Source organism: Leucopleurus acutus (assembly GCF_964270905.1).
Source record: "Leucopleurus acutus genome assembly, chromosome: 8".
Lineage (NCBI taxonomy): Eukaryota > Metazoa > Chordata > Mammalia > Artiodactyla > Delphinidae > Leucopleurus > Leucopleurus acutus.
The window spans coordinates 30665879-30683455 of record NC_139151.1 but is presented as its reverse complement, the minus strand read 5'-3'; the positions used below and the strand labels follow the sequence as shown (position 1 = coordinate 30683455).

At 33.3% G+C, this 17577-nt stretch overlaps 1 protein-coding gene across 1 annotated transcript in view; it reads left to right on the top strand.

Moving 5' to 3' along the window:
* Positions 1-17577, top strand: part of DYNC2H1 (dynein cytoplasmic 2 heavy chain 1) — a 71036-nt gene that overhangs the window by 44457 nt on the left and 9002 nt on the right. Inside the window, exons 19-29 of the mRNA XM_082843969.1 lie at positions 287-402; positions 3370-3497; positions 8842-8991; positions 9780-9985; positions 10976-11131; positions 11221-11335; positions 11878-12048; positions 13028-13410; positions 15124-15256; positions 15357-15474; positions 17064-17176. Of these exons, the coding sequence (XP_082700095.1) occupies positions 287-402; positions 3370-3497; positions 8842-8991; positions 9780-9985; positions 10976-11131; positions 11221-11335; positions 11878-12048; positions 13028-13410; positions 15124-15256; positions 15357-15474; positions 17064-17176 (1789 nt within the window). The remainder of the gene's footprint in view (positions 1-286; positions 403-3369; positions 3498-8841; positions 8992-9779; positions 9986-10975; positions 11132-11220; positions 11336-11877; positions 12049-13027; positions 13411-15123; positions 15257-15356; positions 15475-17063; positions 17177-17577) is intronic.

Below are 17577 nucleotides of genomic sequence, written 5' to 3'. Positions count from 1 at the left end.
ATGTGCTGCTTTTTTTTAAACTGATACATTGGATTATTAAAAACTGTAGAATTATAACAAAATCATTGTTTAATGAAAAACTTCATATTAGTATGTGTTAGTATTAGTATGTGTTAGTATTAGTATGTGTTCATTTTTGCTAAATGAAATCTAAATGTGCTTAAAGATCACAATAATATGTTTGGATGATATTGTAAAATGTATTACACAAACTCATATTATAATGAGACTCTTTTCTTGTGATTAGTCTTTTTCATGTCAGAATATGTCCTTTGGCATTTTTCAGTACTGTCAAGGTAGATTGTTTAAATATTAATTGTAACCCTGTGAAGACTGTGATTGATGATCTCATCCAGAAGTTATTTGATGTGCTTGTTCTTTCTTTGAAGAAGTCCATTCAGGGTAAAGACACTTTTACATTTTTATAGTTATGAAATATGAATCTCAATGATGATTAAAATAAAAGATAATCTAGAAAGTAATATGAAATAAAATATGCTTAAAGTAGTTTTAATAAAGTAGGAAACTCCATATTCAACTCCTGAGAGGTCTAAAAATTGAAGGCATTTTTTATTATTTGCAGTGTGAGCTAGTATCAGTTTGTTTCATATGCTACTGAGAAAGGAGGTAATTCTGGTATAATGTATTTATCCTTATCTCTTCAAATGACTACAGGCATAACTTGGAGATATTGTGGGTTTAGTTCCAGACCACCGCAATAAAGAATATTGTGATAAAGAGAGCCGTGGGAATCTTTTGGTCTCCCAGTGCATATAAAAGTTATGTTTACATATACTGTAGTCTGTTAAGGTTGCAGTAAGCATTATGTCTGAATAAACAATTTACATACCTTAGTTAAAAAATGCTTTATTGCTAAAAAATGCTAACCATCACCTGAGCCTTCAGTGAGTCATAATCTTTTTGCTGGTGGAGGGTCTTGCCTTGACGTTGATGGCTGCTGACTGATCAGGGAGGTGGTTGCTGAAGGGTGGGGTAGCCGTGGCAGTTTCTTAAAATAAGACAACTCTGAAGTGTGCTGCATCGATTGACTCTTCCTTTCTCTGTAGCGTGCAATGCTGTTTGATAGCATTTTACCCACAGTAATACTTCTTTCAAAATTGGAGTCAGCCTCCTCAAACCCTGCTGCTGCTTCATTAACTAAGTTCATTCAGTATTCTAAATCCTTTGTTATCATTTCAACAATCTTCACAGCATCTTCACCAGGACTAGATTCTCAAAATTACAAGTAACCACTTTCTTTGCTTATCCATAAGAAGCAATGCCTCATTTGTGAAAGTTTTATCATGAGATTGCAGGAATTCATTCACATCTTTAAGCTCCACCTCTAATTCTAGTTCTCTTGCTATTTTTATCTTATCTTTAGTTACTTCCTCCACTGAAGTCTTGAATCCCTCAAAGTCATCCATGAGGGTTGGAATCAACTTCTTCCAAACTCCTGTTAACATTTATATTTTGACCTCTTTCCATGAATCACGAATGCTCTTAATTGCATCTGGAATGGTGAATCCCTTCCAGAAGATTTTCAATTTATTTTGCCCAGATGCATCAGATAAATCACTCTCAGTTGCAGCTATAGCCTTATAAAATGTATTTCTTAAATAATAAGACTTGAATGTTGAAATTACTTATTGATCTATGGGCAGCAGAATGGATGTTGTGTTAGCAGGCATGAAAACAACATGTATCTTGTACATCTCCATCAGAGCACTTGGATGACCAGGTGCATTGTCAATGAGCAGTTGTATTTTGAATCTTTTTTTTCTGAGCAGTAGCTCTCATCAGTGAGCTTAAAATATTCAGTAAACCATATTGTAAACAGATGTGCTGTCATCAATCTTTGTTGTTCCATTTCTGGAGCACAGGCAGAATAGATTCAACATAATTCTTAAAGGTGCTGTGATTTTTTTGAATGGCAGATGAGCATTGGCATCAACTTAAGTTACCAGCTGCATTAGCCTCTAACAAGAGAGTCAGCCTATCTTTTGAATCTTTGAATCCAGGCATTGACTTCTCTCTAGCTGTGAAAGTCCTCGATGGTATCTTCTTCTAATAGAAGGCTTCTTCATCTCCATTGAAAATCTGTTGTTTAGTGGAGCAGCTTTCATTAACTATCTTAGCTAGATCATCTGGATAAGTTGCTGCAGTTTGTGTATCAGCACATGCTGCTTCATCTTATACTTTTTATGTTGCGGAGATGGCTTCTTTCTTTAAATCTCATGAACCAACCTCTGTTAGCTTCAAACTTTTCTTCTGCAGCTTCCTCACCTCTCTCAGTCTTTACAGAATTGAAGAGAGTTGGGGCCTTGCTCTGGATTATGCTGTGGCTTAAGGGGCTGTTGTAGCTGGTTTGATCTTCTATTCAGATCACTAAAACATTCTCCATATAAACAGTAATCCTGTTTCGCTTTCTTACCATTTGTGTTCACTGGAGAACAGCATATTAATTTCCCTTAAGAACTTTTCCTTGGCTAACTGTTTGGTGCAAGAGGCCTAGTTTTTGGCCTATCTCATCATTAGACATGCCTTCCTCACTAAGCTTAATCATTTCTAGCTTTTGGTTTAAAGTGAGAGATGTGTCACTCTTTCTTTCACTTGAATACTCAGGGGCCATTGTAGCCTTATTAATTGGCCCAATTTCAATATTTTTGTGTCTGAGGGAATAGAGAGGTGAAACAGCCAGAATATATACAACATTTGTCAGTTAAGTTCACTGTTTTACGTGGGTGTGGTTCATGGTGCCCCAAAACAATTACAACAGTAACATCAAAGATCACTGATCACAGATCACCATAACAAATGTAATTAATAATGGAAAAGTTTGAAATATTGGGGGAATTACCAAGACGTGACACAGAGACATGAAGCAAGTAAATGCTGTTGGAAAAATGCCACTGAAAAACTTGCTCCATGCAGAGTTGCCACAAACCTTCAATATGTAAAAAATGCACAATCTGCAAAGCACAATAAAGTGAAGCACAATGAAATGAGGTATGCCTGTACTATTTTCCAAAATATCAGTGTTTCCTTTTTCCTTTAAGCTGTGGTGTTTTAGCATATTATTTAAAAGACTGAAAAAGTTACCAATTTTGAGTAAAATTTACTGAGTACATTTTAAATTTCTTCTCAAAAATTTTAAGTGTCATGTAAAACAATTACAGTTTCATGAGAAGAAATTTCTTTGCTTATTCTACATTTTGAATTTTGCTTTATGAAAGCAAATGACTACTTAGGATTTAATGTATTTCATATAGTGATTACTTCTAACATTCCTTGATTTAGAAATTATGTAATTAAATATTTTTCGTGATAATAATAATTTTTCTTATATTTCAATGTTACCTATTTCAGCTCATTTACATGAAATTGATACATTCGTTACTGAAGCTATGGCAGTCTTAACAATTATGCCGCAATCTGTGGAAGCGATAGGTAATGCAAATTTACAATATAGTAAGCTACAAGAACGGAAGCCAGAGGTGAGAATCACAAAGCAATTTATTTATTCTTTTACTGTACTGGGGATGATTAAATTAGGTAATTTTATGTGACTATTTAGAAATATCATATAATTGCATTATAAGGAAGTCTATAAAATCTAGTCCAATTGATCAGTTCATGACTGGACTCTTGATGTTATGTTGTTGTAATGAAACAGTAACAATAATGCTTATTATTATTTTCAGAAGTATTTGTGGTCTCTTTTATGATGTGGCTTATTAGAATAAAACTAAACATAAATAATTCATGCTGTTACTTCCAGGGTTGTACTTTTAAGATGCTGAAGTATGAAGTTAGAGCAGAATTAGGAGCACACACACACACACACACACACACACACACACACACACACTCACATATGATGGAGGAGCTCATAATTAGAGACAAAGATAAAAAAAAGTGAATGATTCATAAAAACAGTATCTAGAAGGCTAGAGCCTAGAATAAGCAAGTCAAAATTTTATAGAACATATTATAGATGATCTTAGTTATGTTTAGAAGAAGGAGGAGAAATAATTCAAAATAGAATACAAAGTTTTTTATGCTCCTATTATGTGATAGGCTTAAAATTATTAGATAGATTAGAGGTAAATGAAATAATACACCTTCATGGTGGAAGGAATTATAAACTTTTATATGGAAAGCTTAAAGGTATAAAGAGGATTTAAAGGCAAATAAAATAATGTACTTGTCTAGTAGAAGGAAATAACTAAAGAAGGAATAGCATTATGAGCTGTGGCAGTTAGCTTGATTTAGCAGAGGCGTTCATTCATTTATTTATTTGACAGATACTTATAGATCACCTGATATATTCTAGGCATTGTGCTAGGAGTTGTGGTTACAGCTATGAACATGCTCTATTCTCATGAAATTTGCATTCGTGTGTGTGTGTGTTTGTGTGTGTGTGTGTCAGAGAGAGAGAGAGGGAGAGACAGAGACAGGACAGAGAAAAGAGAGGAGCAAGAGGAGCTAGAGCAGTGCATGATAATCTGGGGGATGTTTCTTAGAGTGGGCAGTTGTGGATACCTTATCAGATAGATGACATCTATCTGCACTGAGACCTGAAAAACTTAAGGAGGCAACCATTCCGCGATTTAGGGGGCAGATAGAACAACAAATACAAAGATCTTAAGGTAGAGAAGGAGTTTGGTATGCTTAAGGAAGATAGGTGAAAATATTGTCAAGAAACTTATGTATCAAGAAAGCCATATTATTCAAGGAAAAAATGGTTTGAGGTGAAATTGGAGAGGTAGGCAAGGGCCAGATTATGAAGGTACTTTTAAACAATCATAAGGATTTGGGGTTTTTTTCCTAAAAGTAATAGAAAGTCCTTACAGGGATTTAAGCAGGGAAGGGATACAGTCTGGTTTACATTTTGAAGTGATTACTCTGGCTGCTCTGTAAAGAATGGATTGGAGGGAGACAATAGTAGCAGAGAGTCCAGTTAGTAGGATATTGCAACTGGTATACAAGAGGTGATGGAAGCTTGTACCATGGAGTAGCAGAGGAGATGGAAAGAACCGGAGAAATTGATGATGCACTTTAGAGTTAGCACCAAGGTCTTCTGATGTATTAGAAGTAGACGGAGCTTAGAAAAAAAGCAATAAACATGTCTCCTAGGTTTTTGGCTTGAGCAGCTGGAAAGCTAATGGTACCATTTACTGAGATGAGGATGACTAGAGAGGGGAGTTGTTTGGAGATTGGAAGTGGTGGGGATTGAGATGTCAGGTAGAATAAGGAATAAGGAAGTTAGAGTAAAGTTGAAGACTAGAGATATAAATTTGGAAATCATCTTAATATTCATGATGTTTAAAGCCATAGGATTGAACTAGATCATCTGGTTGATAACAAACTGTAGAGGTTATAGGATCAGCTTTGAGCTTTCCGAAATTTAGACTTCAAGCATAGATGGAGGCAGCTAAGGAGATTGATAATGAAGTGGGATGAAAGTGTGTCATCACAAAAACTATGAGAAATAGATGTATGTTGGGAACAACATGTGAGGCAGGAAGTGGCACGAGACAGTATAAAGACCTAGGCAGAATCTAGGTCATGTGAGTCACATTAAGGATCCTAGGTTTGATTTTGTGGGCACTGAGGAGTCGTTGCTGGGTTTTAAGCAGCAAGATGTTACAGAATTGTGTTTTGGTATGTCTCTCTGTTGGCGTGTGGATTTGAAGAAGTAGGAATGCATGCAGGTGGACTTGAAAACTGTTTTAATGTCTTCACAGGCTAAGTTCTGTTCACATACAGGAAATTAGAATCCTGCTCTATTTTTTCTCTCACTGATTTTCCTAGTACAACATGGATTCTTGGTCCATTGTTTTTCTGTTTCTCAGGTGAAACTGATCCTGCCCAGAAATTGCAAGCTGGTCATTGAGATATGTTTTAATTTTTTTTTTTTGCCTATTATATATGCACAGTGATTTTAAAATACTTTCAGTGGATTTTATTGCTTTGTTGAGTAGTAAAAGCACAGGTATAAATTATAGGACACTGTTCTTTTATGGTGCTTTAAAAGGTCTAGAAGCAATTTGAGTAGTTTAGCACTTACTGACCTACACCTAGACTGTGTAACAGACTGCTCATTATACACAGCTCAGGGCATTTCAGGTAGAAGCTGAATACAGGAGCTTGGTTCTGATTCTTCAGTTTTCCCTTTCTTAAGTACCTTTTTTTTCATGACTTACCCTTCTCTGTTAAGTAGGATAATTTAGTCAATCTATGCTTTTAGATAGTCACTAATTTTAGAAGCCTCTTTAGCATTTTCTTATGAATGGAACTTTTATAATAAGAACTTCACTTTGAACAGCTATAGTATTGTCTTCCTATATTCATGATTTAATTAAGTTTCACATTACCACTTTTATTATCCTTTTTAACTTTTGATGTTTAAGTGTCTTAGTTGAGTTTGCATATAATAATAAACGTTAGAAACTTTATATCCAGGATATAACAAATTATGTACAGTCCCTTCCATCAGGAAACTTGCACAAGCCTCTTAGATAGCCTCATACACCAGAGAGCAGAGAGCAGAAGCAAGAAGAACTACAATCCTGCAGCCTGTGGAACAAAAAACACATTCACAGAAAGATAGGCAAGATGAAAAGTCAGAGGGCTATGTACCAGATGAAGGAATAAGATAAAACCCCAGAAAAACAACTAAATGAAGTAGAGATAGGAAACCTTCCAGAAAAAGAATTCAGAATAATGATAGTGAAGATGATCCAGGACCTTGGAAAAAAAATGGAGGCAAAGGTCGAGAAGATGCAAGAAATGTTTAACAAAGACCTAGAAGAATTAGAGAACAAACAAACAGAGATGAACAATACAATAACCAAAGTGAAAACTACCCTAGAAGGAATCAATAGCAGAATAACTGAGGCATAAGGATGGATAAGTGACCTGGAAGGCAGAATGGTGGAATTCATTGCCGCAGAACAGAATAAAGAAAAAAGAATGAAAAGAAATGAAGACAGCCTAAGAGACCTCTGGGACAACATTAAATGCAACAACATTCGCATTATACGGGTCCCAGAAGGAGAAGAGAGGGAGAAAGGAGCCGAGAAAATATTTGAAGAGATTATAGTCGAAAAATTCCCTAACATGGGAAAGGAAATAGCCACCCAAGTCCAGGAAGCACAGAGAGTCCCATACAGGATAAACCCAAGGAGAAACACGCCAAGGCACACAGTAATCAAATTGGCAAAAATTAAAGACAAAGAAAAATTATTGAAAGCAGCAAGGGAAAAACGACAAATAACATACAAGGGAACTCCCATAAGGTTAATAGCTGATTTCTCAGCAGAAACTCTACAAGCCAGAAGGGAGTGGCATGATAAAGTGATGAAAGGGAAGAACCTACAACCAAGATTCCTCTACCCGGCAAGGATCTCATTCAGATTAGATGGAGAAATCAAAAGCTTTACAGACAAGCAAAAGCTAAGAGAATTCAGCACCACCAGACCAGCTCTACAACAAGTGCTAAAGGAAATTCTCTAAGTGGGAAACACAAGAGAAGAAAAGGACCTACAAGAACAAACCCAAAACAATTAAGAAAATAGTCATAGGAAGATACATGTCAATAATTACCTTAAACGTGAATGGATTAGATGCTCCAACCAAAAGACACAGGCTTGCTGAATGGATACAAAAACAAGACCCATATATATGCTGTCTACAAGAGATCCACTTCAGACTTATGGACACATACAGACTAAAAGTGAGGGGATGGAAAAAGATACTCCATGCAAATGGTAATCAAAAGAAAGCTGGAGTAGCAATACTCATATCAGATAAAACAGACTTTAAACTAAAGAATGTTACAAGAGACAAGGAAGGACACTACATAATGATCAAGGGATCAATCCAAGAAGAAGATATAACAATTATAAATATATATGCACCCAACATAGGAGCACCTCAATACATAAGGCAACTGCTAACAGCTATAAAAGAGGAAATCGACAGTAATGCAATAATAGTGGGGGACTTTAACACCTCGCTTACACCAATGGACAGATCATCCAAAGTGAAAATAAATAAGGAAACAGAAGCTTTAAATGACACAGTAGACCAGAGAGATTTAATCGATATTTATAGGACATTCCATCCTAAAACAGCAGATTTACAATTTCTTCTCAAGTGCGCACGGACATTCTCCAGGATAGATCACATCTTGGGTCACAAATCAAGCCTCAGTTAATTTAAGAAAATTGAAATCATATCAAGCATCTTTTCTGACCACAACGCTATGAGATTAGAAATGAATTACAGGGAAAGAAACGTAAAAAACACAAACACATGGAGACTAGACAATATGTTACTAAATAACCAAAAGAAAAAGAAAAACAAAACAAAACAAATTGGGCTTCCCTGGTCGCGCAGTGGTTGAGAATCTGCCTGCTAATACAGGGGACACGGGTTCGAGCCCTGGTCTTTGAGGATCCCACATGCCACAGAGCAACTAGGCCCGTGAGCCACAACTACTGAGCCTGCGTGTCTGGAGCCTGTGCTCCACAACAAGAGAGGCTGCAATAGTGAGAGGCCTGCGCAGCGTGATGAAGAGTGGCCCCCGCTTGCCACAACCTGAGAAAGCCCTGGCAGAGAAACGAAGACCCAACACAGCAAAAATAAATAAATAAGTTAATAAACTCCTACCCCCAACATCTTCTTAAAAAAAAACAGAAAAAAACAAAACAAATTATGTAAAAGCAAAAATCTTGATTTAAAAAGCAAATCATGAAACAATTTTAAATAAATGGAATCTTAATAAATTTGATAAAATATGTTGGTTTTCACATGTCATTTTTTAACCTTTAGATTTTGCCCTTATTTCAAGAAGCTGAAGATAAAAACAGACTTTTACGGACTGTGGCAGGTGGAGGTTTAGAAACAATTAGTAATCTGAAAACTAAGTGGGATAAATTTGAGTTGATGATGGAAAGTCACCAACTTATGATTAAAGATCAGGTAAGAACATTTTGGTCATTTTGTTAAAATGGAAACAGTTTTTTTTTCTCATTTAAGATTTCTTGCTTATCTTTATTCCGTTATAGGTCAGGTTTGTAAGAATTTATAAGCTCAGGTTTTCTGTGACATCTTATGGAAAAACCTGAAGAAACTTTTTGGCCAACGCAATATATTGCTGATGAAATTGACCTCCCTCAGTACTTCCATACAGTAAAACACTTTGTATAAATGATGTTCATGTCATATAGTTTATCTTTGTTTCCTATTGTACCAGGAATGTATGTGACATTATTTTCAGTCTTTCTTATGAATAAATTTATTTACCTACTGTGTATGGTATCTTTTAAGGGTATAATCTGGAAGTTGTACACATCTATTGCACTCATATCCTATTGACCAGCACTTAGTCTTATGGCTGTTAGCTGCATGTGAGACTGGGAAATGCCCTCCTTTATTAAACAGCTGTATAATCAGGTAGAACAACTGGAGGTCATTGATCAAATTTTTTTTATCACATTGATTTTGTTGATAGTTATGATGGATGCTGTTAATCACATGAATGATTTTGTAATGATGATGTTTGCAGTATATCTCTTGTTTTTGTAAATTTATGGTCTAATTTATTTTTGAGTTATTTTAGTGTACTTGAAATCAGTAGTAAAGAATAATCTTTGAAAAGCTGATACTGATATTTTTTGACCTTTAAATTGAAATGTTGGAAATAAAAATGTGAATATAAAGTAAGATTTTACTTTGAATTAAATTATGTAAACTCTATTGCCTTATAGATTGAAGTGATGAAAGGAAATGTGAAATCACGTCTTCAGATCTATTATCAAGAACTGGAAAAATTTAAAGCTCGTTGGGACCAACTAAAGCCTGGTGATGATGTTATTGAAACTGGCCAGCAAAATACTCTTGATAAAAGTGCCAAGTCAATAAAAGAGAAAAAAATTGAGTTTGATGATCTTGAAGTCATAAGAAAAAAGCTGGTGTATGTTTATTCTTTAAAACTGGTAGTACACATTTTGGAAAAGAGAGTTTTGTATTTATATATTAAGCTAGTAATGTTCTTATATTTATTATCTTAATGTCTTTCCTTATAAACTTCAGCAGTTTTAAAAATACCAGTATTAAGTGCTCATGCTACTGCTTTCTTAGGAGTTGTTGAATTATATTAGGATTTTAAGAGAAAAGCAGATTTCTGGTTAGGCTTAGGAATAGAAATAATAGAAGTTATAATAGCGAATTAAATAATAATAATAATAGAAAATTAAATTTACTTAAAAGTTAAATTAGGGAGTTGGAATATTGCTTTATGTGATCTCATTGTACTTAAAAATGGAATATATAAAATTAATGGACAATTACTTTTAGAGCTTCTGGAAAAAAAATGAACCTAGCAAAATGATGAGACTTCAAAGAAAAATATTTGTTGTTTTATGTTATAATAATACAAATATTAAGTTTAATAATTGTTTTAGGTTTGGTCCATTTAGGTAAATGCATCCATAAATTAATTGGCTTCATAGGTGAGTGGAGGTTTTAGTACCACGTTTATTAAGTGACATTACATTAATTAGATGAAGAATATCTTATGTTCTAGAAGCTAATTCTTTCAACCTAGAAGAATATTAATGGATATTCTTTAATCTGTTCTCAGATTAATCCATAAATTTGTGCAATTCTGAATATTTATATATATGACATATATACATAAAATATATTTATATATATTACCAATTTTACTTTGACTCCTTTGGAAAAAATGCATATTAATGAATTTGGAAGAGCTCGTTCCTAAGTAGTTAAGTAAAATTCTTATGTAAAGTAGACATAGCCTCCCACTGTCTACCTCTGCTGTCAGATACATGCACACAAACACACACAGGGAATGCAGTTAAATATTAATTAGTTAAACTTATTGATATTTAACAGTTTTTCTTTTTAAAAAATTAATGATATTTGCTACTTGTTTCTATAGTGATGATTGCCATCATTTTGGCCTACAAGAGCCCAACTTCTCCTTGGCATATAGCATCTCTAAGGACATTGAGAGCTGTGCACAAATTTGGGCCCTTTATGAAGAGTTTCAGCAAGGATTTCAAGAAATGGCCAATGAAGATTGGATTACTTTTAGGTTTGATTCATAAATAGTATTTAGATTCTGATAGTTTTGTGGTATTTTTTGGGATGTAAAATTTAAGGTATGTTTCTGGTATTTTACAGGACTAAGACATATCTGTTTGAGGAATTTTTGATGAATTGGCATGACAGATTAAGAAAGGTTGAAGAACATTCAGTAATGACAGTGAAATTACAATCAGAGGTTGACAAATATAAAGTAAGATAGTTTTACTTATCTTACTATTTAAAAATGGTGTTTGGAGCTTTCATGTATCATTTTATTATGTAGTGACTGAACTGTAATTTTAGTTTATATATTTTTAATGATTCCATTACATGAAAAAAATAGAAAGTATAGAGTAAACCATAGAAGTTACTGATATTTCTGCTTCAGTTTGAAAGTTATAACTAAGAAATTTATGGTTAAAGTTATATAGTGGAGTATTTATAACTTAGCAATTAGGATATGGGTCATTTAGCATATTTAGGATGTAGGTCATTTCCTAAATTTATAAAAATAGAAATATTTTAGGTCATGTTTTAAAATATATCAAGCTACCAAGGGAAATTTGCATGTATCCACAGCAATGTTTAATAAAAAGTTTTATACAATTCTTTTTAAGAATTTGATTTAAGATTGTTAAATAAGATAATACAGTAATTAAAAATCTTATAGATAATTATAATAAAATCAAATAATAATTTACATTTTGCTTGTATATATACATACATAAGTCTTCTTGTCTTCTTTTTAAACAGATCGCAGTCCCTATCTTGAAATATGTGAGAGGGGAGCATCTTTCTCCAGATCACTGGCTTGACCTTTTTCGTCTACTTGGCCTTCCTCGGGGGACTAGTCTAGATAAATTACTGTTTGGTGATCTGCTTAGAGTAGCTGATACAATTGTTGCCAAAGCTTCAGACCTTAAAGTAAGAATCACTTTTATAAATATCTCATAGATCTGACCTTTGTTGACATATTGCTTTATTTTTTATTTAAATAAAGCAGCAAGTTAAATTTCTTTCTTCCCTTAAAATAGTGACAGTGTTCCATTTTTCCATTATTCTTTCATTAGTAATACATCTGAATCTATCGATGGGGTTATAGAAACAATATAAACCCCTTCTTTGAGAGAAAAAATCTGAAATAAAATATGTCTTACTTTAAGAAGGAAGTCAGCTTTAATCAAAAAGCAAACAAGTACAAAGCATTTTATAAAATACATTTAAAATCATAGGGTATATTATAAATAGAAGCTAAGGGGTACAAAAATACAGAGAACTAAACAAGGAACCAATTTGCTAATCAGTTTTAGCATAGGTCTCAGGTGAAAGTAAAACTTGTACAATTATATCATAAGTAGCAGACTTTCTATTTTGTGTTCTGCCCATTTAATGTAAAAAAATAAAAGGACTTTTGATGTCAAATTGTTTTATTTTCTAATATATTATCTAATATGTATACTTTCATCTTTGCTGATAATCCTGGAGCATATGTAGATAATCATAAGGTTATAAAGCATGACTGCTGTAGGAGGTAATTCTAGATGGTTGCTAATCATTTTAGATGTATTGGAACTTACAGTTAAATTACAATAAAATGGCTGAGTTCTGCAAAATTTTAAATATTTTTGTGGTTTGCAGTGGATGCTTAAATTTTGGGGTTTTTTTTAGAAGTAAAAAGCATAAGGCAGAACTCTGTATATATTTGACCATGTGAACTAGATATCTGATATCCCTTAATACATTTGCCAGTAATTCTCTTGGATTTATGAAAATAATCCACTTAAAATTTTTTTTTTTCTTTATGGTGCAAAGTCAAATAAAAATATATCTTCTTATAAAATAGATATAACTTATTTATATGATAATGTTGAAGTAATAAATATGAATATTTTGTGTTAAATAGGATTTAAATAGTCGTGCACAAGGTGAAGTTACAATCAGAGAAGCTTTACGAGAACTTGATCTTTGGGGAGTTGGAGCAGTATTTACATTGGTTGATTATGAAGACAGCCAAAGTCGAACTATCAAGCTGATTAAAGACTGGAAGGATATAGTAAATCAAGTTGGAGATAATAGGTGCCTTCTTCAGTCCTTAAAGGATTCTCCTTATTATAAAGGATTTGAAGATAAAGTGTCAATTTGGGAAAGAAAACTTGCAGAGTTAGATGAGTACCTACAGAATTTAAACCACATTCAGAGAAAGTGGGTATATTTGGAACCCATTTTTGGCCGTGGAGCATTGCCAAAGGAACAGATGCGCTTCAACAGACTTGATGAAGATTTTAGGTCAGTACAACTACATAAGACAAAGACACATATGCTGGTTTTTATTCATATGGTGAGGTACTTAATACAAGCTAATTACTTTTACATTATTAGCGTCATCTGTGTCTTCAACTTTTTTCCTACTGGATCCTTCTGAGAAGTGAGTTTCTCTCATTCAGTTATATACTTGAATCATTTTGATCTGGTTTCTATCTTTACCACTCTACCTATGTTAATAATATTTCTATAGTATAATAGTAATAATAATATTACTAATATATACCTAGTATTTCTTAAAGTTACCAATTACTTTCCCATTGTAAATCTGATGGGCATTTTTTATTTTTCATTTTACTTTATCTCTGACTAGTATCTAATAGAGTTGAAAATTTCTTCTTTCTTAGAAAGTCTGTTCTTTTGGCTTCTGTGATCCTGTCCTTTTTGGTTTTCTGCCCATTTCTCTGGTTCCACTCCTGATTCCTAGTCCTCAGCCCTTTCTAAACATTTAGATGTAGACATTCTCCACCTTTCAGCTTTAGGTTTTCTCACTCTATGTTCTCTCCTTAATGATCTTAACCACTCTCAGAATCAATTCTCATCTATTTGCTGAGGTCTCCTCAACTTATTTATTGAGCTCATATTTCTTTTCTGAGCTCCAAATGTATTAAATATCCTCAACATGTCAAAACTAAATTCATGAATTTACCCCCAGTCCCTTTCCTACAGTCCCTTTTCTTTTCTCTCTGGTTTCTTCCCGATAAATGGTACCACCTAACTGCTCAAGGCAGAAGCATAATGGATATCTTTGACCTCTTCCTCCATTTCCAAATCCATTTGTTACCAAATTTTGTTGATTCTAACCTACTAATCGATTTTATTATATCTTTTATATCTCTACTTCTTTGATGTTATTCTGAAGTATTTTTGTTGTCACTCACTTGTACTACTGGCTAATCTTTTGACTAATTCTTATTCTTGTCTTCTCCAGTAAGTTTTTCACACAACAGCCAGAGTAATCTTTTAAAAATGAAGTCCACATTACTTCTTTCCTTTATTCCATTAAGTAAAACTTTAAAATGACTTTCTATTGCTCTGAGGATAAAGCAGATCTAAGGATCTGCTCCTTGTCCATTTCTCTAGCTTTTTCTTGTGCTGCGCTCTCTCTCTCTCTCTCTTTTTTTTTTTTTTTTTTACTTTAGTGACTCTAGCCTTTAGTTTCTCTAACATACCGCGCTCTTTCTCAGGGTCTTTGCCAGAAACTGTTTCCCTCCTATTCTTTGCCTTTTTCTTTTTCATTATCATTCAAATCTCAGCTTAAATTACTTCCTCAAATAAGTCATAGGTTAGGGATTTCCGCATTAGCCTTTTACTAATTCTTTCTTAGTACAAAACAGTCCTTTGTGCTTTTTTTTCTTAGCATTTATCATAATTTTATTTGAATATTTGGAGAAATTATTTAATATCTTTCTCTGTCACTGGGCCATTATCTCTATGAGGTAAGGCTTAATATTTGTTTAGTGAGTGAATGAAATAAGAGAATGTGCAATAATGGAGGTTAAAAATGGTAATGGAGTATTATTAACTTTGAGGATTATTTATTAGAAGTATAATAATGTATTGCTGTTATACTGATGTTACTAGTTTGTTTTAAGCAAGCAAAAAAAAAGTCTCCACATCCCTGTTTCAGCCAAAAACTGTTAAAATAGATGTGAAAATAACTTTTTTCTTCTGCAGATCAATAATGACTGACATCAAGAAAGATAATAGAGTCACAACGTTAACTACTCATGCAGGAATCAGAAATTCTCTACTAACGATACTTGATCAGCTTCAAAGATGTCAGAAATCATTAAATGAATTATTGGAGGCATGTTTTTAAAAACAATCTTATATAATAAATTATAAAGTACTTTAATATCTTAATTATTTGAAAAGAGATTATTCTTTTTTTTTTTTTTTTTTTTTAGGAAAAACGCTCAGCATTCCCAAGATTTTACTTTATTGGTGATGATGACTTATTAGAAATACTGGGCCAGTCTACTAACTCATCAGTGATTCAGTCTCACCTTAAGAAACTGTTTGCTGGTAAGATTGAACATTTATTCAACAGATATTTATTGAGTTTCAGTTATCTGCCAGGCATTATGTTAGGCTCTTAGGCAGACTGTTGAATAAAATACAGGTCATACACTCAAAGAACTCTAGTTTAGTGGACGAGGCAAGTTAGTAAGTTGACAAATATAATATACGACAATTTCTATGGTCGACATAAGTATGTGGTGTTATAGCTGCATCTGTGAAGACATTTAGCTCAGTTTTGGGTATGTAAAGATGACATCTCATGTGAGATCTGAAGAAAATATAGGTCTTAGCTAGAGGAAAAATGGGGAAACAGAGGGAATAGGATGTGCAGAGGTCTGAAGTGAAGGAGAACATGTCCATTCATTATTGAGTTTAAGGTCTCTTGAGTGATGTCCCAGTGGAGATACTCAGTAGGCAATTATTGTTAGCAGAGATACGTGGGATGGAGATGTAAAATTGGGAGTCATCTGTGTATAGATGATAATTAGGCTATAGGAAGAGGTGAGATTACCTGGTAAAAAGTGTAGAGTAATAGTGCCATATGCTTCGATGTTGTTGAATCATTTTAGTTGGGTAATTGCATTCAGAATTGGTTTGCTACAAACACGATGATTATTATTTTCTTGAAATATTATTTGTTGGAAAAGAGCTGTATTTTTCAAATTAACTTTAAGAAGTAAAAAATTTTCATCATCTTCACTTGCAGTCAGGGATTAGCAAACTGTAGGCCCACAGGCCAAATCTGAGTAGCTCTCTGTTTTTTTTTTTTTTTTCAATAAGGTTTTGTTGGAAGGAATACAGCCATGTCCATTATTGTCTATAGCTGCTTTTGTGCTACAAGCAGAGTTGAGTAATTGACACCGAGACCTTATGACCTGTAAAAACCTAAGATATTTACTCTCTGGTGCTTTACAGAAGTATTTATTAACCACTGTATATCTGAAGCGTTAGAGTGCTTATATCTGTAACTGTGATTTTGCCTGTGGAAGATAGTAGAAAGAGCTCTTGGAATCAGAAAGCTTGCTTTCGAGCTCTACCTCTGCTATTTATTAGTTATTAATTTACCTCTCTGAAATCTAGTTTCTTTCTTTAAATTGTAAATAATAACTTACAGGGTTTTTCTAAAGATCAAAATTAGGTAATGTGTTTTTTTATATACTATAAAGTGAGTGCAAATTTTGGGGAAGGGAAATCTTGTTTGCTCTCCCCCTTCCCTATTATCTTTTTGTCTCATATAATGTAAGTGGAATCATTGGTACGTATTCTTATGCACTCATTTGTGCCTGTTTTTTTTCACTCATCATAATGGTTTCAAGATACCTAAAACTATATTTTATTCCTTTTTATTGCTTAGAATAGTCAATTGTTCAAATATACCACAGTTTCTCTATTCATCTGGTGGGCATTCGGTTGTTTCCAGTTTTGGATTATGAAAAGCTGTTCTATTTCATTATATAACTGAATTAATATAATTCAAATATATTCTATATTATGAAGTATACTTTATGTATTATGTGGTAATCATATATACTGTCTAATAATTATGTCTTTAATGAAACTTTTGCATATAAATTGTTGCTTTTGTAATGTAGGCATTAACAGTGTGTGCTTTGATGAGGAATCAAAACATATAACTGCAATGAAATCTTTAGAGGGAGAAGTTGTACCTTTTAAAAACAAAGTTCTTCTGTCAAATAACGTAGAGGTAAGTAATTCTTTTTCAAGTGTGAAAGTATAAAGAATTAACGATATGAACTTTGTATCAAAATTAATTCAGTCAATTTGTAGAGTAAGTTGGTTAATTTAGGCCTTTTGGAAACTTATATCTTAAAAACTAATTTATTTTGTTAGGTTCAGAATGATTTGATATTAAAGAGAGTATGTATTTTTAGTCTTTGGAAGGCAGCATGTAATTTTGAAAACAACTTTTGCTTTGGAGTCAAGAAGACTTGGATATTAATTGTAGCTCCACAACTTATCAGCTATATAATTTAGAGTCTCAGTTTTCTTAACTGTAAAATGGGAGGCCTACTAGCAAAGACTTTCTGTTGAAAATTAAATGAGATACTTGGCTTTAGGTACACTATAGTGTTTGGAACATAACTG